General features: G+C 48.4%; 2 protein-coding genes across 2 annotated transcripts in view; both read right to left on the reverse strand.

Moving 5' to 3' along the window:
- LOC131483359 (zinc finger protein 585B-like) overlaps positions 1-23,682 on the reverse strand; it is a 759,159-nt gene that overhangs the window by 696,478 nt on the left and 38,999 nt on the right. The window lies entirely within an intron of this gene.
- Positions 18,935-22,686, reverse strand: LOC131477975 (zinc finger protein 420-like). Its single transcript, XM_058655056.1, has 2 exons — positions 21,076-22,686; positions 18,935-19,141 (listed from the first exon to the last, which is right to left on the reverse strand). Exons 1-2 carry the CDS (start codon positions 22,592-22,594, stop codon positions 18,996-18,998), a joined length of 1,665 nt encoding a protein of 554 aa, XP_058511039.1. The 5' UTR covers positions 22,595-22,686; the 3' UTR covers positions 18,935-18,995.

The following is a 23,682-nucleotide window of genomic DNA, read 5'->3' on the forward strand; positions in this document are numbered from 1 at the left end:
ACACCCTGTGAGTCCCGAAACTGCCAACAATCCACTGTCTCTTCCAGGGCCATGCTATCCTGATTGCCACTGCAAAACCAGGCCGAGGCCAGACCCCATCAGCTGCAACCTGCCTGCCAGGTGCTCCAGGGCCACGTGTGCTTAACAGTGACTCCACTCTGCCAACTGTCAACTCCTGGGCCAAGAGGGCTTAGTTGGTACCCCCATGCATGCCGGGCAAACACACTGTGTGCTCCAGGGACAAGGGGTCAAGACAACAAGCCAAGGACCAAAGACACCCACCAGCCACTTGTTCCAGGGCCAGGCCAGACAAGCTGGTGCACTCTACACCCGCTGTCCTCCTACCATCTACTTCAGAGCCAAGTCATCCTGGCCAGTGTCCCTATTCCCTCAGCACTGTAGTTGTCTACTTCAGCACCAAATTGTACTGGGGGGAAGGCTGCACCTCTAACACGCTTCCTCCATTGCCACACTTGCCCATCCAGGGTTAAGCTTGGTGAGCCAACGCCAGTGCACCTCTAGCCCAAGTACATGGTCACACTGTCTACCACCTGTTGCTGAGAGCCAGTCAGGCTCAGACAGTGATCCTGCTCCCTCAGTGCTGGGTCCCTTCTGCTGGCCACCCTGCATGCCTTCAGTCCTCCACCCCACAACATGCCCACCCTGTCACCTTATTTGTCCTTCCAGTGGCTTCTGGAAGGACAAATAGCCCTTCTGCAAGCTGCCAGGGCCAGGCCAGAAGGGCAGCCCAGCATTCAACTCTAGCCTGTCTGCCCAAGAGGACTTCCTGCTGCCCCAGGGCAAGTGGGCTAGAGTTGCAAGGAATTTGAAGCAAAACACTGCAGCAACAACCTTGTTTCTTGTCTCACATGGCACAATTTTCATACAGACAATTCTAGCTTGCAAAGCAGGATTTATTTAATAAGAGGAAGGAGAATAGTGATGGCCCTAGTGGCAGGACGGGGCTCCAAAGGAGGAAAGCCCTGAAGAAAATGGTGGAAATTGTCCCGACCTGCAGGACAAGATGCTCAAACCCTGAGGGTGGACTGGGAATGCTGGGCTGCTAGCCCCGGGCTGCTGGCCCAAGAAACACGCGGACACTCGTACTTGGTGGAAAAGAGTGCTTCTTTCTTTATTTTTTCTCCTCATATATATACCTTCTTCTCTAGGGGAGGGGGAAAAAGGGAGGGATTTACTGGGAGTAATTATCTTCACTGAAGCAGGGAAGGAACTAATCAGCTATATTGAAACAGGGGAGGAACTAATTATCTGTACAGGAACAAGGGTGGAGGTTGTATTCTGCTTGCTCTACAGAGGATGTTTTGGCCTAATATCCTGCTTGCTGTAGCCCTGCCTGCAGGATTTTGCAATGCAACAGGCTGTCAGGTAGGCCAAGTCTAAGGCCCATAAGTCTGTGGCTAATAACTGGAAATCGTGTCTTTTATGTACTGTCGAGGGGAGGGTTTCACATGAGTCACCCCAAAGGCACAGAGAATGAAACTTATTCGCAATGGGCAGTAACGTCTACCACTGTAAGGCCCCCCGACAGGGAATACCTTACCATATGTCTCGAGAGAGTGAGTTTCCCCAATGGCCAACGAAGACGAGGCTTGATGCATAAGCAAGAGGCTTTATTTGATCACCAGTGCGCTGGGGCTAGGACCAGTACCTCACGTAGGAGGCTTGACACACTGACCCCGCATCATTGTTTTCTTTTTAAAGGCTAAACCAAGGCTAAAATCATAAAATCATAAACAGGAAGGACAAAGGCTAAAACCATAACTATAAATGGGGGGCAAAACCATAAACATAAACAGGGAGGGGGCCATTCAATTAGGGGTGCAGGCTAGTTGCAGGTGCCCCTAAACTCTCAGGCTCCCAGGCTCTATCTAAACTTAATCATGAAATGTTCATTCAGCTATTCACTGTCCTCTACAGCAAGCGAAATACAGAAAGCAAAAAAGAAAATTAAATCTGTCCTTTTAATCCTAAATATTCCTTTTCAGAGGGAAACATTGCTTTTTTGATCCTGATTCCAGTTCTCTTCTCTCTCTCTCTCTGCCACCTCCGTCCCCTTTCTTCCTCCCCTCCCCAAATTGCTCTCCTCCACCTGGTCTCCTCAAACACTACCATCTCCAATCACCCCCGCCCGCCCGCCTCCCCTCCACCTCCTCCTCCTCCTCCAGCCTCCCTCCCCCACCCCCCGAGTTGCCCCCCGCGCCCAGGGTCTCCGGCCTCCAGAGGGCCGGGCCCACGCACACAGCGCCCGCATGGACAACAGATGGAGATGGAGCTCAAGCCCTGGGCACACAGCCGGATTCTGGGGGAGGCTGAGGCAATGGCAACACCACGCGGCGGCGGGTGGCAGCAACCAAAAGGCACATGAATGCCTTCATGGTGTGTTCACGTGGGCAGTGTCACAAGATAACCCAGGAGAACCCCAAGATGCACAACTTTGATATCAGCAAATGCCTGGGCGCAGAGGGGAACCAGTGGGAGATAGCAAAGTGGCCATTCACCATAGAGGCCAAGTGGCTGTGGCCGCTGCACAAGAAGGAACATAGAGATTATAAATATGGGCCGTGGCCGAAAACCAAGAAGCTCTTGAAGAAGGATAAGTACACGCAGCCTGGCGGGCGGCTGGCTCCCAGAGGCAACAGCATGGCTAGCAGGGTTGGGGTGGATGCTACGCTGGGCGCAGCTATGAACCAGCGCATTGACAGCTATGCCCACGTGAATGGCTGGAGCAATGGCAGCTACAGCATGATGCAGGACCAGCTGGGCTGCCCGCAGAACCTGTGCCTCAACACACATGGCACGGCTCAGATGCGGCCCTTGCACCGCTATGATGTCAGTGCGCTGCCTACAACTCCATGATCACCTCGCAGACCTACATGAACAGATCTCCCACCTACAGCATGTCCTACTCGCAGCAGAGCACACCTGGCATGGCGTTAGGCTTCTTGGGCTAGGTGGTCAAGTCCAAGGCCAGCTCCAGCCCCTCAGTGGTTACCTCTTCCTCCTACTCCAGGGAGCCCTGCCAGGCCGGGAACCTCCAGAACACGGATCAGTGTGTACCTCCCCGGTGCCAAGCCAACTGCACATGTCACAGCACTACCAGAGCAGCCCAGTGCCCAGCACGGCCATTAAAGGCACACTGCCCCTCTTGCACATGTGATGGGGGCCCGCCAGACAGCGGACTGGAGAAGGACAGGGGGCAGGGCGGAAGGGGAGTTTGGGGGTGATAGTGGGGAGTAGGGGGAAAGACATTTTCAGAGGAAAAGGAAACAAAAAAAACCCAGGAAGTGGGAGGGGTGCAAAAGTAGAGTGAGAAGGAAGCATGACGAAAAAAACAAGCGCATGCAACACAAATGCTGGTATGTGACAAAGAACATTTCATTACTCACAGCAAATGATGGCTTCAGAGGAGACCACCAATCCCTTCTACACTCAACACAAAACCTGCACCACCGATGAGAGAACTTTATAAAAGATTTAGAGATGCTGGACTTCTTTTTTGGGGGGACTATTTTTGTACAGAAAAAAAAAACTGGCTGCTGGCTGGACTGGGGAGGGCCTGGGGAATGGACCTTGTATAAATCCGAAGTAAAAGAAAACTGCACACAACTTTTTTTTTTAATTGAAAGGTGGATATACAGAGAGGAGGAGAGACAGAAAGGAAGATCTTCCATTGGATGATTCACTCCCCAAGTGAGCACAATGGCTGGAGCTGAGCCAATATGAATCATGGAGACAGGAGCCCTTTCAGATCTCCCAAGAAGGTACAGGATCCCAAGGCTAGGCTGATGATCCCTGCACCTTTAGAAACCAACACACCTGCCCCACTGCTGCACTTGCTGCTTGTGAACCAGGTGGGCACTACCAGCCACCCGGCACCTCCAACAGGCTGCTCACACACCAAGCTGCATGTGGGGCCTTGCCCTGCCAAGAAGCTCATAGACCACCACTGCAAGAACTGGCCAGTTCAGCTGGTATCCCCTGTGCCTTCAGCCCACTGGATGTCCACTCTGGTGACAATCCTACCCCACCGCTTGACCCTGTCTCATGTTCCCAGCTTGCTTGCAAGCGACTCAAGTGACAGATGGGCTCAACTATTGATCCACGTGCCTCTAACCCAACCTCACCATTTTCCCCTACCACTGATCTAGGGCCAGGCCTGTTCAGACAGCATTCCTGGCCCTGAGCATGCACTCCATCTGCTCCAGGGACACATCATTCCAGCTGCCTAGGCCAGTTCACTCCTCAGCCCTAGCTCGAAGGTTGCTCAGCCCCACATGCTGCTTGGTTGGTATCCCCATGTACACCTAGTATGCACACCATGCATTTCAGAGCCAGTGGGTCATGGCAGTAAACCCAGAACCCTAGGAACACGCTGGACACTATTCCGGGAACAAGCTGGACAAGCCAGTGCACTGTGCGCCCCCTCTCTGCCTGCCATCTGCTTCATAGCCAAGTCATCCTGGCCAGTGTCCCTGCTCCTACAGCCTGTAGTCCTCCATTTCAGGGCCAGGCTGAATTGCATGGATGGGAGGGAAGTGGTGAAGGGCTTCCTTAACATAACACCTTCCATCTCCCCACGTGCTCATCCAGAACCAGGCTCGGTTAGACAGCCTGGGCTCTATCCTAGGAGCACTGCCACACTGTCCACTGTCAGCAGCTCGAGAGCGAGTTGGGCTTAGCCAATGATCTCACTCCCTGAGCAGGCAGTGTGCTTGCCAGCCACTCCAGGGTTGGGCCCCTTTAGCCCGTGACCCCAGCAGCCCCAACCTGCACACCTTGAGTCCCCTGCCACACAACATGCCCACTCTGCCTCCTTACCTGACCCTCCAGTGTCATCCTGCCACACCTAGTCTACCTGGAAGTCCTCCAGGGCCGTAGACATGTTCATGTAGACAACTCTAGTTTGCAAAGCAGGGTTTATTTAAGAAGCAGAAGGAAGGTGGCCTGCACTAGCAGCAGGAGGGACGCCAAGGGAGGAAACATCCATGAAAAAGATGAAAATTGTGTCCATTCAGCACCATCTCAGGAAGGGGTTGACATGAGTCACCCCAAGGGCAGAGAGAAACTTTTTCACAATGGGCAGCAATGTCTGCTGCATTAACCAGAAATAAAAGGCTGAAATCTGTGGCTTCCTCCTCCAATGTTGTGGGCTAGGCAGGCAGTTCAGAGTCACCAGTTTGGAAGCCACACCCCATCCTACTACCTGGATATTTCCTCCTGCCCACCTGGGATGCTCACCTATCTGGAACCTGATAGGGGCTGGTATTGCATTGTTGTGTAACCACTCCCCTCACAAGCCCCACAGTGGACTCTGATAGCAGGACAGGGACTCACTTTCTTGGTCACATGCTTCCATCACTCTGGCACTCTGACTCTTGGTCTCCCCAGTACCTGGTTGGTCTTAGGTCTCCAGGTAGCCCCTGAACATGGTCCCTGTATGTGTCTATTTCTCACAATCTTTTTACTGTTTTGGTGGGACAGGAAAGATGTTAATTCTAAGATGCTTTGCATTTCTAATTTGTGTATTTTCTGGAGTTCCGGGAGAGGTAAGGCCTAGCAGTAATGGAATGTGGACAGAGAAGCCAGGAAATGGTGGATGTCTGCAAACCAAGCACCTCTCTTTCTTTTTTCCCTTGAATTTATTATGTTTTTATCACAAAGTCAGAAGACGCAGAGGAGAAGAGACAGAGAAAGAGTGAAACATCGGACAGAAGATCTGGCTCTCTGTTTCTCCTTCTCTCTGTCAATGTGGTTTTTCAGTAAAAATAATAATGATAAATCTTTTTAAAAATAATAAAAAGAAAAACTGAAGCCAAATCCTAGAGAAACTCAAAATCACTGTACATGGAGCAAATGTTAGAAATCCTTCTACCCTACCCATACTTCATACACCATCAGAATTTATCCACAGTCTGTAACATAACATTGTGCCATATGCAAAACATTTGCAATTAGCATATGACAAATAAAATGCAAGGAAAAATATTGTCAGCAGTATGAAAGCTACTCAGACAAACTCAGACAAACAAAAATAGTGTAGTGAGGGTCCTGTAAATGTTTCAATGGGGGATCTCAAGTTCAGGATATTCTAATGAAATATATGCACTTAAGTTAGGTAAAAGGAGACAAACTAAAATTTGGAAGCTTAATTTAATTTTTTCTTATTCACTGGGGTGACTTTTTTATCCACTGTCTCACTTCCCACATGCCTGCAACAGCCAATTGACTGAAAATAAGTCAGGTTTTACACACTGGTACCCAAGCCACTGTCTGCTGCCTCCCAGCCTGGGCAGTAGCTGCACCCTGCATTTGCACAGAACTGAAACCCAGGCATTCTGATGGAGACACAGGAGTCCCAATGTCAACTTGGTTTTTTTCTTTTTTGTTTAAGATTTTATTTATTTTCCTTGCAAAGTCATATATATACATATACGTATATATGTATATATAGAGAGAGAGTGAGAGAGAGAGAGAGAAAGAGAGAGAGAGGAGGAGACAGAGAGGAAGCTTTTCTGCCCAATGATTCACACCCCATGCAGCTGCAACAGCTGGAGCTGAGCTATTGCGAGCCAGGATACCAGAAATTGTTTTGGGTCAGCCACAGGGCTTCAGGGTCCAAGGCTCTGGGCCGCCCTCTACTGTTTTTAGAATTCTCAAGCAGGAAGCTGGATAGGAAGTGGAGATGCTGGGATTAGAACCAGTGCCCATACAGGATCCCAGCACATTAAAGGTGATAATTTTAACCCATGCACTAATGCACCAGGCCTACCAATGTCATCTTAAGCACTGTCACACATGCTCACACAGGGCAGTGAGGCCTTCTTGTGCTGTGTCAAGTGACATCTCACTGCTATTCTCCCACACCTAATGTTCACAGCAAACAGTTCTTCTAAAGATCTAATAGTTACTTTGTGAAATAGAATTACAAAAAAAAAAAAAAAAAAGACAACTTATTTAATTGTATTTTGGAGGAAATAGTACTCCTGTTGTGATTTTTCAGGGCAGAGAGCAGCACTTGGCATTGAGGCAAGAGTTCTGTACATTAAGAGATTTATTCTCTGCCTTAAGGCTCTCTGCTGAGCCTCACTTGTGCCCTTTACAATTCATGGGGACATTTAATCCCAATCATGAGAACTTAAGCCAATGCATGACACAATATCAGAAGCCATCAGGATAAATCAGTAGTGCTGCCTTCACAGCTTCTTCGTCAGGTTCTAGAGAAGCCCCTTTGCGTGAGTCCCCGTGCACTCCCTTGGCTCGTCTACAAGGTCGCTGTGCCACCCCAGGCCTCTGCCAAGCACAGCGCCAGCACCACATGCTGCCCCTCAACCTTGCAGCAAAACTCGCAGGAAAACAAGGCTGTTCATTCTAACTGCTGGAGTCTGTGCTGCTCTGGTGTCAGCAACAAGAAAACTGCCCCAGACCCTTAGGAGGAGCTTCATTGAGGACTTAAATGGGGGTTGGAGATGCTGTGGCTCAAATCAAGACAATCATGGCAAAATAAAACGATAATTGTGATAAAGAAAAAAAAGGAAATCATGCCCAACATGAAGGTCGAACTGTCCCTGGGCACTTCCCCCTCCTTCTCACTGCACAATGGGTTCAACTGGGAGTCCTAGTGTTCAAGGTCAGTGCTGCAGAGTGAGGACCCCAAGGACCCCCTCCTGGCCCCCGCCTGCCCGCCCCGGAGCCTCAGGAGATGCTTTCACACACTCATCCTTCCCAGCTTCAGACGAGTCGGGGGTTCTGCAGAGGCTCCTGCAGGGAGGGAGCTCACAGGGCAGCACTGGCTCAGCCACCTGCACCTCTCCACCAGCACAACCAGCAACGCAGCTATGGTGGCGCCCACAACAACCTCCATCCTGCTGCCACAGGGCTTCCTGGGCACGTGTGAATGGACCACTCCCACAGACCTTGACTACACATGATATCACAGAATGCGCAGCCAATCACAATCACAAAGGGCACTCAGGTAGGATTCTGGAGGGAGGGGAAGTAATGGGAGGGAGAGGCGGGGCTTTACCTCAGGCTGGAAGGGGCCTACTCTCTTGCAGCTTGAGCCTTCCAACAGCAGGGGCCGCTGTCGCCTCTCACATCAGTCCACCTCCTGGCCTCTCCTTCCCTCTCTGCTTCAGGCTCAAGTTTGGAAACCCCAAAATAGGTGACAACAGTCTGCAGATACACCACGCTGAATGTTCAACAGATTCCCGGACTTTTCTTCTCCATTATTGCGCTTTTTTCCACTAGTTCATTTGACTGTTTAAAATGCAGAACTGGGCCTGGTGAGGTGCATTAGCTGCTAAAATCCTTGCCTTGTGTGTGCTGAGATCCCACATGGGTTCCGGTTCTAATCCCCGCGGCCCTACTGCACATACAGCTCCCTGCCGTGCCCTGGGAAAGCAGTGTAGGAAAGCCCTAAGACTTGGGAAGTGGTGAAAATTCATGGCCTGTGGCTTCAAGTCTGAGCAGCCCTAGCTCATGCGGTCACTTGGGAAGTGAATCAGGGGACAGAACATTGATAATTAGCAAGTTGCTGTTTAAAATTTAACCCTTTAACTACCATTGCCTTCATTGTTTAATTTCCTGTTTGCACATTCACAATCGTGTAAAAGAGACAAAGTGAGAAGCAGGCTTTCCATGTTAAATCTAGCCAACGAAAACCTACAATGATACATGTAATTCATATTATATTTACACTTTCTATGTATGCACTTTGTATTTTTCTTTAATTTTGTTCTTACAATTAGTGTCTTTTGGTTTCAGTTTTAAACATCTTATTTAGGGATATTTATAAAGAAAAAAATTTGGAAAGTCAAACATATAGGCAACAAGAGAGGCACAGAGGGAGATCTTCTGTCCACTGATTCACTCCCCAAGTAGCCGCAATGGCCAGAGCTGTGCCAGTCTGAAGCCTGGAGCCTGGAGCCTCTTCCAGGTTTCCCACAGGGGTGCAGGATCCCAAGGCTTTGGGCTGTTCTCAGCTGCTTTTCATAAGCAGGGAGCTGGATGGGAATTTATCGCTGCAGGGATTTGTTGCCACCGCCCAGCAGCGTCAACACTAAAACGACGAGGCATGCTCTTTAAGATCCGGGAAAAGCTGGAACCGTAACTGGAACCCTCACTGCCAAAAGCAGCTGCGTTTAAATCCTTATGTCCGCTGCTTCTGTCCCCATTGGTCTAAGTTTTCCTTCCAACTTCTACAGCTCTCTCTGCCACTCTTCTTGCCGCCCGTCCTTCATTCTTTTTTTTTTTTTAAAGATTTATTCACTTTATTGCAAAGTCAGATATACAGAGAAGAGAGACAGAGATGAAGATCTTCTGTCCGATGATTCACTCCCCAAGTGAGCCACAACGGGCCGGTGCGTGCCAATCCGATGCCGGGAACCTGGAACCTCTTCCAGGTCTCCCACAAGGGTGCAGGGTCCCAATGCATTGGGCCCTCCTCGACTGCTTTCCCAGGCCACAAGCAGGGAGCTGGATGGGAAGTGGAGCTGCTGGGATTAGAACCGGCGCCCATATGGGATCCTGGGGCTTTCAAGGTGAGGACTTTAGCCACTAGGCCATGCCACCGGGCCCCACTCCTTCTTTCTTCCCCAGTCTTTCTCTTCGTCATCCCCCAGACTTTCTCTCCTTCTTTCTCGTCCCGTCTCTCCACACTGTTTTTACTGCTTCTGTCTGTATCCCTCTTTTTTACTTTCTCTCCAGCGCTTTTTCTCCCATCCTTTCTTCTTCTCACTCATCCCCGTAATTCTCCATCCACCATCTTTGTCTCAGTCTGTCATCATCCCAGTCTGTCAGTCCGTCCCAGTCTAGCCATTTGTCTGGCTTTCACTGGATACTTTTACATCGTTCTCCACCAATCACTTCTCCCCATGGGTTCACTTGGTGTTACATGATAGGCCAGTAATCACAGCGAGGTCATTAGCCTATCCCTGTGACTTCCTGTTTACCTGCTGGTGAGACCAGCCCCGCCTTCTGTCTGGGCCAGCCGCCATCTTGCGAAGGCCCCTCCTATTTGGAATTTTCTATTCCGGGGAGCGGCTTCAGCATCCCGCTCCCCATTGGGGTTAAAACTGGTGCTCATATGGGATCCTGGCACATTTATATCCTTGACATTGATTACTTACATGGCATTTCTTTCTTAATAACTTTTACTAATTTTATTTATTTATTTATTTATTTATTTATTTGAAGGACAGATTTACATAAAGAAGGAGAGAGAGAAATATCCTGAATCTGCTGGTTCCATTCACAAGTGGACATAACAGCCAGAGCTGAGTTGATGTGAAGCCTGGTGCCTCATCCAGGAATCCATGTGTGTGCCGGGTCCTATTTTGTATTATTGTATTATGTAAACAGATTCTATTTCAAGTAGATAATTTGAGCCTTCATGGCATTCTTGATAGGCACTCAGAAATTCAAATTCTGGCACTTTATTTATCTTCTATAATGAGATGAATTTTGGAATTAGGATCTACAAGAGTCATTTTCAGACAAGGTGTGGTAGCTTAGTAGTTCATGTCCCAGCTGCTCCACTTCCCTACCAGCTTCCTGCTTGAGGCCTGGGAATGCAGTAGAAGGTGACTTAAAGCTTGGGATCATGCACACATGTGGGAAACCTGATGAAGAATCCTGGCTCCTAGCTTTGGGTCGTCTCATGTGAGTCGATACTGCCACGTGGGGAATTGAACCACCAGATGGAAGATCTTCTCTGTCTCTCATTATCTCTGAAATCTGAGTTTCGAATAGCAGGTAAATAAAGCTTTATTAAAGATAACCATTTTATCATGTACATTGATGTATTTATAAATCACTGTGATGTTGGAATCACGTGAAACAAAAATGTGTACATGCATAAAATATGTATTTAAACAACTTCAAATGACTGAAATAATACATACACCTATTCAGTGTAAATTTTGAAAGGTTTATTGGCAGGTACACTTTTAGTCTAGTATGATGAGTCTCTATATAATGTCCAATAAACCAACCAGAAACACAATTGTGTTGTTCTCAGTGCTGACTGTATGTCTAGGCTAGTTCTCAATTCCAACTGATAAGTATGCCTATGGCTCTGACAGAACCCAGTATTAGCTAACAGCACTGCTGTGGAATCAGTGAGCACCCAGCTGGGTCACTGGACCAGACGCTGCCCTGACCACATCTTACCATTGATGCTGAACAAGCAAGGCAGTGGCCCAATGATGGCCAGTCAAGTGAAAGGCCAGAGGCGGGGAGGAGGGGGATCCAGGAGACCCCTGACACTGATGGAATTAGAAGCTCAGACATCCTGTTCTGGATGTGGACTCCATGAGAAATGATACAACGTGAGCACAGGGATCATTGTTGAAAAGGTTTCTGTTGCTACCAAATAGGACCCCTGAGAGAACACTCTGATTCTACAAAGGGACACCACTTCGCTTAGAATCAAACCTACAAAATAAGCAAGATTCATTTGAAGAGATCATGTCACAGGCAACAACATCACTATTTATTAAGAGGCTTATAATCGCATGTTGCCCAGGGTGCTCGGGTGCTCCACCACGAGTCCAGCCTAGCACAGCCAGGCTTACCACCACCTGCGCAGGTACATGGGGTGAGCGGCTCGCGGGCGGTTTCCAGATTGCCAGAATCCTGGTTTGATGGCCCTCTTTTGGTGTTGGGGGGGTTGTCCCAGGGCTCTGAGAAGCTGATCTGGGCCTCCTCAGCGCGCCATGTGGCTGGAGTGGGGGAGAAGCTCCCCCACGATTTCCAGATTGCCGGAATCCTGGCTTGATGGCCCTCTTTTAGGAGTGGGAAGGTTGTCCCAGGGCTCTGAGAAGCTGATCTGGGCCTCCTCAGTGCGCCATGAGGCTGGAGTGGGGGAGGAGCTAGGAGGATCCGGGTGGAGGCCTGAGCATCTCAAACCTCGGGCAGCCATGCTGCCCGGGGTGCTCGGGTGCTCCACCACGAGTCCAGCCTAGCACAGCCAGGCTTACCACCACCTGCGCAGGTACATGGGGTGAGCGGCTCGCGGGCGGCCAGTGCGCCATTTGTCGCCAGGCTACGCCTGCTGGCCGCCCGGCCAGGAAATTTTGGATTTGATTCCTTTGATATGCTACAGGAGTCACTCCACACTGAACCCACTGTTCTCTGAGAATGTGTATTAGTCCTTAAGATTCTCAATGGCACTGGGATATTTAATGAATTTAAAATTAAAAAAAAAAAAAAGATTCTCAATGGCAGTAAATCTTCCTCTGAAGAACCTGTAGTCACTTATAGTGCAGATTACCAACACCAGTCCTTTCAAAAGCAAAATTCTGGGCTTGTGCAGCTGGATATCCCATTACCTGATAGGAGGAGGGAGCAGCAGAGTGGTCACAGAAGGAAAGACTATGACATTGTCTGGTATATGAGAACCATACTCGGTGCTAGAATGTGTCAGACATCTGTGGACCGATCCCTGTGCCAACTCTGACCCCACTGGATGGTTTAGAAGAACCGGTGGATTCTATGCAAGAGGCATGACAGTCTATGGGGTGCATTGGACTGACCCAGAGCAACCTCTGGCATACTTAACTCTGGCTAGGAACAGGCCTGGTTGGGGAGATTGAGGGAGGCCTTGCCTGGGTGGAGCTTACCACTAAGGGGAGCAGGAACTGGAATGGGGCTGAGTTCTGGTCGGGTCATGTAATCCCTTGGCACAAATATCGATTCGCACTTGACACACCGTGCCGGATTAGACCACAGCACAGTTTGGTGCTCTGGAGGACCAGGATAGATGTTGGACAGACTTGGCTAGGTTTCAACCCCAACTGAGCCATGTATGACATATACATGGGTATGGACGAGCCGTTGCTGGGCTGAAACTCTCAACAGCAGGAACCAGAATGGATCGAAGAGCAGTGCTGGCCGAAGGACCTGCTAGTATGTGTGAAGCCTGACACCAGGAAGGGGTCTGATGGAAGAATCTGAACAGTTCCTCTGACAGGACACTGACCCTACAAATAACTGAAGGAAGCATGGAGGTAAACAACCCAGAAGAGGCTTTGGAAAGTGACCCACTGGCATGCACTTGGCTCGGGTTGGTGCAGACCAGGCTGAGTCAGTTCACGTCATCCACTGGCAAGCCCGAGCGCTGGAACTGTGTAGGGGCCTGGCCAAGCTTGGTTGCGATAAAAAAAAAAAAAGTACAAAACACCAAGGCGAAATGGCCTGTGCCAGTAGGGAATGCAGCACCCGACCAGCACTCCTCCCACTGGTTTAGGTGAGGGACGAGTGTGTGATGGGCAGAGCTGGGGAGAGCTGCAATACTTATTGGTTCCAATGGAGGTCGGGGCTCAGAATAGATCCAACCCAGGGGTTACAACCACCAGCTGATCGGAGTGAACCAAAAAAAGATGGAAGATGGAGTAAGTAGATCAACCAACCACCTCAGCTATATGCTTGCAGCGAAAAACCTGGACAAGGGCAAACTCTAAGATAGACTGTCAATCAGTGGACTCTGCACCAGCCTCATCGTACTTGGACTGTTGCTGATGATATGTTGGAGCTTCTAATTGATCGAGGTGATGCTCTGCTGGCTCTGCCTTCAAACCTGAGAGGGCCTCCCTAAGAGGCCGTTGATCTTGACTGGACAGTGGGATGCTGGACTCTGTATGGTGTGAGCCTGTAATTAGGGAATCCCAACAGAACCTGAGCTGTGGTTATGCATCATGGTGAAGGAATTCACCATGGGGGAAGGGTTTGGGGTAAAGGGGGGGAAATACCAGTACCTATGAAATTGTGTCATGTGATACAATGTAATTAATGACTAAAAAACAATAATTAAAAAAAAAGAGGACGGCCCAATGCATTGGGACACTGCACCCGCGTGGGAGACCCGGAAGAGGTTCCAGGTTCCCGGCTTCGGATCGGCGCGCATCGGCCCATTGCGGCTCACTTGGGGAGTGAATCATCGGACGGATGATCTTCCTCTCTGTCTCTCCTCTGTATATATCTGGCTGTAATAAAATGAATAAATCTTTAAAAAAAAAAAAAAGAGGCTTATAATCAGTTACTTTCTAAATGTAGTTGTCAGCAGCAGTGAAATGAATGATTTCCTCACCACAGCCTCTACCCCTTTTTGGTGCATGGCTCTCTGCCAGTGCCACTGTCCTGGTAGCTCACGTCCACTGGAAGGTGCCAGTGAGTCCAACACCCAGTAGCAACACCAGTCACTACATGTGCAAGCCTGCTCAGCTGCCTGGCCCTTCACTTCAAGTCCACCCACCCCACATGCCAATCCAAGCTCATAGAGGTTGTACCCACATGCCTAACCATCCTAACCTGCATGCCAGCCCTTCCAAAGCCAGCTGGGCTGTGCTGTTGCACAGTAACTTCTAGTATGCCGTCTCCCACAAGCCCACTGAACCAGGGCCACATGGTCGCAGCCAGTGGTCCATGTGTTTACAGCCACCCTTGCCTGCTACAAGGCCAAGACAGCTTTGTTGGCATCCCCAGCACCACTTCTCAACCCACCCTGATACGCCATAGGCTGCTCTAGGGCTATGTCAGCTTGGTCACAGCAACTGGCGCCACAGCAGGTACATGCTACCAAACTGCCTGATGCTCCAGGGGTAAGCTGCTTAGGCTGTGTTCCCTCTAATCCCTCATCCTCAGTGTGCCTGTAGCAAGTCCACCTGGTCTGCAGCTCTATAGCCAGGCAAGCTAGGCCACCAACTTCTTCACTCAGACAACCTCTTGCCTGCCAGCCACTTCCAGGCCAGGCACGCTGGGCTGCCTCTGCATCCCGTGTCTCCCTGCTCTACCACCTGTCAAGATGACCACTGCTCCATGGTGGAGCCTGACTGCTTGGACCAGCTCTCATGGCCCCAGCCCTCATGCACCACACTCTGCCTGCATTCCAGTGCCAGACACTTTCACCCAGCACCTACACTGCCCCAGCACTCCTGCCTTGTGCCCTGCTGCAGGGACAAGACTGCTTGACCAGACTCAATACCTCAAGTCCACCTGACCCTCCACACCAAAGGTATCTTGAGGGCAGGTAGAATCAGTAAGCGCTCACTGTTCACCCTGTACCTCCAATACCCCCCCAAGGATCTCCACTTCAGGGACAGGCCAGGTTGGACTGTGCCCATGCTCCCTTAGGTTGCCTAGCACTTGCTCCAAAGCCACAAGGGGCTAGGTTGATTACTCCTGCACCTCTAGGCTTCCCGCTGCTCCAGGCCCAGGTGCACTCTGCCCAAGACACCAGCACACCTACTCCACTGCCCCACTTGATGCTGTAGAATCAGCTGGGCACTGCTAGCCACCTGGCACCCCCAATACGGTGCTGAAGCACCAAGCTGCATGTGGGGCTTGCCCTGCCAAGAAGCTCATAGACCACTACTGCAAGGACTGGTCAGTTTTGCTGGCATCTCCTGTGTCCCCTGGCTGCCAAATGTCCACTCTACTAACAACTTTGCTCCCCCATGACTCAGCCTCCTGTTTGGAGTTTGCCTGTAAGCCACTCCAGGGTCAAGTGGGCCTCTCTCCCTCCCTTACCATTGCCCCTTCCCAGTGATCTAGGGCCAGGCCTGTTCAGACAGCATTCATGTCCCTGAGCACGCACTCCTTCTGCTCCAGGGTCACATCGTCCCAGCTGTTTAGGCCAGTTAATCACTCAGCCCTAGCTGGGAGGCCGCTCAACCCTGCATGCTGTTTGGTTGGTATCCCCATGTGCCGCCAATACATACACCATGTGTTTCAGAGACAATGAGTCACGGAGGTAAGTCCAGAGCCTGAGTAGCCCACTGACTGTTATTCCAGGGCAAAGCCAGACAAGCCAGTGCACTGTGTGCCCCCTCTTTGCCTACCATCTGCTTCATAACCAAGTCATCCAGGCCTGTGTTCCTGCTCCTAGAGCAATGTAGTCCTCCATTTCAGGGCCAGACTGAATAGCGTGGTGGGCAGGGGAGGTGGAGCAAAAGTGCTTCTTTAACAAAACACCTTCCATTGCCCCACTTGCCAATCCAGGGCCGGGCTCAGATAGCTGGCACCAGTGTTCCTCTGGCCTATGAGCACTGCCACACCATTTACTGTCTACTGCTCAACAGCCAGTCGGGCTCAGCCAGTGATCTCACTCCCTCAGCAGGCAGTGTGTTTGCCAGCACCTCCAGGGGTATGTCCCTTCTGCCAGTGACCCTGCAGCCCCAGCCTGCACACCTTGAGTCCCCTGCCCCACAACATGCCCAACCTGCCACAGCACCTGACCCTTCAGTATCATCTCCCACACCCCTGGCCTGAATGGAAGCTCCTCCAGGGCCAGAAGGTTTTGGCCCAACACTCAACTCTAGCCTGCCCGCCCCCATAGCCTTCCCGCTGCTGATGGGCAAAGCAGGCTACTGTGGTGGGAAATAAACATGAAACACTGCAACAACCTATTTCCTGCCTCATGAAAAAGTGTTCATGTAGACAGCTCCAGTTTGCAAAGCAGGGTTTACTTAAGAAGCAGAAGGAAGGTGGCCTGCCCTAGCAGCAGGAGGGACTCCAAGGGAAGAAACCCCTGAGAAAATGGTGGAAATAGTTTCTTTTAAGCACCATCTCAGGGAGGGATTCAGAGAAGTCAACCCAAGGGCAGAGAAAAAGAAACTTATTCTCAATTGGCATTAATGTCTGCTAACTTGCACAGAAATAAAAGGCTAAAATGTGTGGCTTATTTCTCCCAATGTTGTGGGCTAGGCAGGCAATCAGGGTGACCAGCTTGGAAGCCACATCCCATCCCACCATGTAGGTGTTTCCTCCTGCCTACCTGTGATGTTCACCTATCTGGAACCTGAGAGCAGCAGTATTATATTTTGTGTAACCACTCCCGTCAGAAATCCTCACAATGGTCACAAGGGGCTCGCTCTCTTGGTCACGTGCTTCCACTGCTCTAGTGCTCTGACTCTTTGTCTCCCCAGTACTTGCTTGATCTCGGGTATCCAAGTAGTCCCTGAACGTGGCACCTGTATGTGTGTATTACTAACGCAATATTCAGAGTTTAGGTAGGACAGGAAAAGCGTTTTTTTTTTTTTAAGATTTATTTTAATTTTTTTATTACAAAGTCAGATATACAGAGAGAAGGAGAGACAGAGAGGAAGATCTCCATCCGACGATTCACTCCCCAAGTGAGCCGCAATGGCCAGTGCTGCGCCAATCCGAAGCTGGGAACCAGGAAACTCTTCCAGGTCTCCCACACGGGTGCAGGGTCCCAAAGGTTTGGGCCGTCCTTGACTGCTTTCCCAGGCCACAAGCAGGGAGCTGGTCAGGAAGTGGAGCTTCTGGGATTAGAACCGGCGCCCATATGGGATCCTGGTGCATTGAAGGCAAGGACTTTAGCTGCTAGACCATGTGGCCAGGGCCCAGAAATGATGTTAATTCTAAGATGCTTTGCATTTCTGATGTGTGTACTTTCCAGAGTTCCAGGAGAAGTGAGGCTTAACAGTAATGGAATGTGGACAGAGAAGCCAGGGAAGAGTGGATGTCTGCAGCTTGAGTATCTTTTTTTTTTTTTTTTAATTTATTTTGTTTATATCACAAAGTCAGATAGATAGAGGGCAGGAGAGACAGAGAGGAAGATCCTCCATCTAATGATTCACTCCCCAAGTGACCATAAAGCCTTGTGCTGCTCCGTTCCAAAGCCAGGAGCCAGGAACTTCCTCCTGATCTCCCACATGGGTGAAAGGTCCCAAGGTTTTCTCAGGCCACAAGCAGGGAGTTGGATGGGAAGCAGGGCTGCCGGGATTAGAATCAGTGCTCATATTGGATCCTGACATCTTCAAGGTTAAGACTTCAGCTGCTAGGCCACCTGGCTGAGCACCCCATCCTCTCTTGATGAAGTACAGACCAGGGTCTGGCCCCTTCTATCTGTGACCTTGTGACACCAGCCAGTTTGCTAAACTGCAACATTTTTGAAGGAGGCAGGTAAACAGACCAACTGAGTTGGTTCAGCTCTCCTTCCTTAATAGAGTAATCTTGGCATGAGAGTTAGATGGGTTTTTCTGGGAGGAGTGAGTTATATAGCTGTAGGAACCAGGTGAGTTGGACAGTCACAGGAGGCTGCCATGTTTACAGTGGGTGCACAATGGGTGGGCTATAGCACTGCAGGAGGCTGTCAGCTCTAGACTGGCTCTGCCAAGGACCCTGCCGCCCCTGCCCTCCATCATGCTCCTCAGGGCTAGCCTCACTTCCCCTTGGTACACAGCACATCTACATTCCTGCCTTTGTTGCTGCAACCAATGCACGTCTTCAGAGACAGCAAAGCTTTTGCTCCTAGACCACCTGTCACGCCTCCCTCAGGCTTCTCCAGGTGTTCTTGATATCTGTGATTCCAATATAGTTTTGTCACAAAATGTAGAATTTTGAGATTCCAAAAAAGCTGTATTAGATAAATGTTTAAATGACAAAGATGGTATTTTAAAAAAGTGTTAAACACTGAACAACATATTATTAACATAAATCTGAAAGCAGCATTTGCATCTCCCACCTCAAAACAAAGGGAGATTATATACAACTTTCATCTTAATTATTTTAGCAAAAAATAACCTCTATGCTGAAATAAAGTGAAACCCCACATTTAGTAAACATTTGCTGAGACTTTCAAAGTATGTTTCCACATCAATTACCCTTTCACAATGTTTTGTATTTGTACTCTTGCTAATGCTTCTTTCATTCACTTTGTAAGCTCTGACAGACCATAACAGGTTTATGGTAGATTGTCCTGTTTACATGCTTTTGTAGTTCTGAGGTACATGACTCTAATGATTGACATCAGAAAAATGATTTTTCACTCAATGCAGTGAGTTTGTTCATTTCTGTGAATATGCTAATTATTGAAGCATGTAGGCTCTCCACTGTGCTCAAAATGTTTGTGTATCAATTTTAACACACATGGAATACATTAATGCTTTTCCCATGTGAATCCTGTTTAATGAAACTTAACCTCTTGCAACAGGGATTTCCACTCATTACATTCATGAGGTTCTTATCCTGTATGGATTCTCTGATGTTGAGAGACCTGTCTGGTAAGTAAAGGCTTTAAAATACACCTCACATTCATAAGGTTTCTCCCCTGGGTGTACCCTCTGATGCCTGATAAGATTTGACTTCTGAGTAAAACCTTTTTAAAAATTATTTTATTATATTTTTGATAATCTTTACATAGTTAATTAAGGTAAAAAGGTTCAAGGGCTATAGAAAAGTAGGTAAGACTATTATTTCTCTATTGTTTCCTTCATGTATAAAGGGGGGTATTAAGGGAGAAGGCCCACCCAGTTTCCCACCCTCGCCAGGTCCAGGATGTAGGGCATGCTCCGAGCTTTTTGCTCAAGTGGTTTTGATGGTTCACCAGTTATGAATTGCTGCCATTGTTGCCACTCCAAGCACTATGAGGTCTTTGAAGAATCCACTGATTGATATAGTCCATCATAGTCTCTGTTTGCCCAGTATTTTGCTGCCAACATATAGCTGAGATAGTTGATTGAACTATTCTGTCCTCTGTCTTTTCTTGGTTAGGGTTCTGAGTTCAGCAGTTCAATTGTGCATATCTCCAAAGAAACTTTGAGGTGTTCTCTGACCAGACTCTTGTATGTACTAGCAAGTACAGGGCTCGGCCCAGTCTATTGCCCTGATCAGCTGGTGGTTGCCATTGCTGGGTTCATTCTGTTTCCAGCACTGTCTTCCACTGGAACCGATGGATGTTGCAATCCAGTCTGGTTCTGCCCAGCACATACTCGTCCCTCACATAAACCAGTGGGACTTGCAGCCTAGTTGGAGCAACCCACAATAACCACCACCAGCCCTGCCACCTACCCTGATTTGCCAGTATGTGTAGCAGTAGTCCAGTCTGTCTGACATTTTATACGGCTCTTGTACATGTCAGTGGGTATTAAAGCTTTGTTCCCTTCTACCAGTTCCACTATGCATCCCACACAGATGATGTTGGGTATCTGTCTAACCACCCCAGCCCCTGTCCTAGTATTCATGCCCTCCCGTGGGAGTGGTAACCCAAGAGGGAGGAGCCCACTATTTCCCTCCCAGGCTTTTCTCACTCCCGGATTGTGCACTCCACGTAGTTCTGTGGTTTGACATGACAGAAATAGACCCCAGTGCCAGCTTCTGCCAGCTTCTGCTGTGGCTAAGCACAAACAACCCTAACCCACTCTAATTTTATTTGCACCAGTAGGAATAATCAGCCCAGCTTGGCTTTTGCCTGGTCTAGTCCACGAGGCCCACAGGTGTTATAGCCCTGCTTAGTCTGGACTGCCCCCATCTCAGTTCATGCTCTCCAGTGAGAGTAGCTATCCAGCAAGGGAACCTTCCCCTGCCCCCATATTCACCCTGCTGGCTCCGCTCTCTCCATTCCTGGTTCTCACGCATGCTGGTTTGTTGCTGCAGTCACATCCAGTATAGACAACCTCACCCTGGCATTCCATAGTGTGCACTGGTTGTCACAACCAAACCTGGCTCAACCCACATCCTGTTCTGGTGCTTGGATTTGCCAGTGGATGACATGAACTGATTCAGCCAGGTCTGAACCCAACCCATTCAAAGTGTTGAGTAATAGTTTTTCCAGTCACTACACTCATAGTGTTTCCCCAGTACAGATTCTCTGATGTCTAATGAAGTGTGGCTTACAAGGAAAGCCTTTTCCACACTGACTACATTCATAAGGTTTTTCACCTGTGCTTTCTCTAATGTCTAAAAAGGTATGGCTTACAAAAAAAGCCTTTTCCACACACACTACATTCATAAGGTTTTTATCCAATGTGGATTCTCTGATATCTAATGAGGTGTGGCTTACAATGAAAGCCTTTTCCACACTCACTACATTAGTAAGGCTTTTCACTTGAGTGCTATCTCTGATGTCTCATGAGGTGTGACTTATAAACAAAATCCTTTCCACACTCTCTATATTCATAAGGTTTCTTCCCAGTGTGGATTCTCTGATGATAAACGAAACCCGATGTTTTGGTAAAAGCTTTTCCACACTCACTGCATTTGTAAGTTTTTAAGTAGTGTGGATTCTCTGATGTGATCTAATGCTTGACTTACCAGAAAATGTTTTTCCACACTCACTACATTCATAAGGTTTTTCCGTTGTGTGCTTCCTCTGATGACTAATGAGGTGTGACTTACGAATAAAAGCTTTTTCACACTCACTGCATTCATAAGGTTTTTCCCCTGTGTGGACTCTCTGGTGTGATCTAAAGTTTGACTTATAAGAAAAAGCTTTTCCACATTCACTGCATGCATAGGGTTTTTCCCCTGTGTGCATTCTCTGATGTCTAATGAGGTGTGCCTTACAAGGAAAGCCTTTTCCACAATCACTGCATTCATAAGGTTTTTCCCCAGTGTGGATTCTCTGATGTGATCTAAAGTTTGCCTGAACAGAAAACATTTTCCCACACTCACTACATTCATAAGGTTTTTCCCCAGTGTGGATTCTCTGATGTGCAATGAGGTTTGACTTACGAATAAAAGCTTTTCCACACTCACTACATTCATAAGGTTTGTCCCCAGTGTGGATTCTCTGATGTCTAAAGAGCTGTGACTTATCAGAAAAAGCTTTTTCACACTCACTACATTCATAAGGTTTTTCCCCTGTGTGGGTTCTCTGATGCCTAATGAGGTGTGGCTTATGAACAAAAGCTTTTCTACACACACTACATTCATAAGGTTTTTCCCCAGTATGGATTCGCTGATGTCTAGTGAGGTATAGCTTATGAGCAAAGCCTTTCCCACACTCACTACACTCATAAGGTTTTTCCCCAGTGTGGATTCTCTGATGCCTAATGAGGTTTGACTTACGAATAAAAGCTTTTCCACACTCACTACATTCATAAGGTTTTCCTCCTGTGTGGATTCTCTGATGCCTAATGAGGTGTGACTTCTGAACAAAAACTTTTCCACACACACTACATTCATAAGGTTTTCCCCCTGTGTGGATTCTCTGATGCCTAATGAGGTGTGACTTCTGAACAAAAACTTTTCCACACACACGACATTCATAAGGTTTTTCCCCAGTATGGGTTCTCTGATGTCTAATGAGGTATAGCTTATGAGAAAAGCCTTTTCCACACACACGACATTCATAAGGTTTTTCCCCAGTATGGGTTCTCTGATGTCTAATGAGGTATAGCTTATGAGAAAAGCCTTTTCCACACTCACTACATTCATAAGGTTTTTCCCCAGTATGGATTCTCTGATGTGCAATGAGGTTTGACTTACGAATAAAAGCTTTTCCACACTCACTACATTCATAAGGTTTTTCCCCAGTGTGGATTCTCTGATGTGCAATGAGGTTTGACTTAAGAATAAAAGCTTTTCCACACACACTACATTTACAAGGTTTTTCTCCAGTGTGGATTCTCTGATGTGCAAGGAGCTGGGGCTTACGAGAAAAGCATTTCCCACACTCGTTACATTCATAAGCTTTCTCCCTGGTGTGGATTATCTGATGCCCAATGAGAGAAAATTGCTGGTGAAAGGTTTTTCCATACTCACTGCATTCATATGGATTCTCTGCACTTTGAAGGATCTGATCTCTAATGAGTTCTGACTTCTGGTACATGTTTTCTTTACCTTCATTGGACACATACAAATTGTCTCCTGTGTCAGTTCTCTGCTTGGTGGTAAGGCAAGATTTATAGTAGCCAACATGATTTGCTTCTCGCACAGTGACAGGTTGCTGACTACATGGGTCTTTGGGATAAACTTGCTCACACATAAGGACTGTCTTCTTCCCACTGAAAGTTTTCTCATTTCCATTGTGTCCAAAGGACTGCCAACAAATGTGGATCTTGTCAAACTGACTGAGATTTTCTTCACTCTCGAGGTTGTTCTCAGGGACATTAGAGACATGCTTCTTTTCAAATGGCAGTTCATCAGGCTTCCTGTGGGATTACAGGATTTAAAATAAACTGATGTCATTTCCTCTCTCCTTTCAAAAGGAACCAGATATCTGAGCCCCTCCTGGGAGTTGCTTTCCTCCTCCCCTCTTCCAAGTTCAACTGGTCAATTAACAAGTAAAAGTTTGGTCTGCAACTAGTTTCCATTTTCAGTTTCTATACTATGTTACAGGAAAGATTCACTGAGCTTTCCTGGTAACATTTGGTTCAGTGCACAATATGAGACTTGAGAAAGAATTTTGACTCTTATACAGGGTTTATGAGGGTAGACTTAGGAAAGAGGAGACTCCACAAGGTTTGTACTGAACCTGTGTAAAAGACCTTAGGTACTTCATGCCTCTGAAAAAACATGAACACACTCACCTACCCGCACAATCCCCAGCCACTGCCTAGCTCCAGCTCAACCTCCAGATGGATTGTACTTAGGCCACAGCACACAGCAATATGAAGTGGAATTGGGAGAAGACTAGACTCAGCCAGGCTGCAACACATGCTGGTGGAAAATTAGTTGAGGCAAGCCATGGCAATCAGGGGGATGTTGGTGCTGCACACATGATCTCTGGGTGCAGGAGATCCAGTGGGGCCCTGGTAGCCTTGTCTGGGCCCTTGGGCATAGCTGTGTGATGAACCCAGCTTATGAACCCCAGGGGTTGTATCTGTTGCCTGGCCCAGGTCCTTGGCTGGCCAGTGCAATGGGTCCTGGGTCTATGAGTCCTGGGAATAGAGGGTGTGGCAGGCCTCAGGTCACCTG

Source organism: Ochotona princeps, chromosome 25 (genome assembly GCF_030435755.1).
Source record: "Ochotona princeps isolate mOchPri1 chromosome 25, mOchPri1.hap1, whole genome shotgun sequence".
Classification (NCBI taxonomy): domain Eukaryota; kingdom Metazoa; phylum Chordata; class Mammalia; order Lagomorpha; family Ochotonidae; genus Ochotona; species Ochotona princeps.

Coding starts and splice junctions, on each gene's coding strand:
- LOC131477975 (XM_058655056.1), bottom strand. CDS start 22,594: ATGTACCAGAAGTCAGAACTCATTAGAGATCAGATCCTTCAAAGTGCA. Junction 19,142..21,075: donor GTGTGGAAAAACATTTTCTG/GTAAGTCAAGCA, acceptor ATTTTTAAAAAG/GTTTTACTCAGAAGTCAAAT.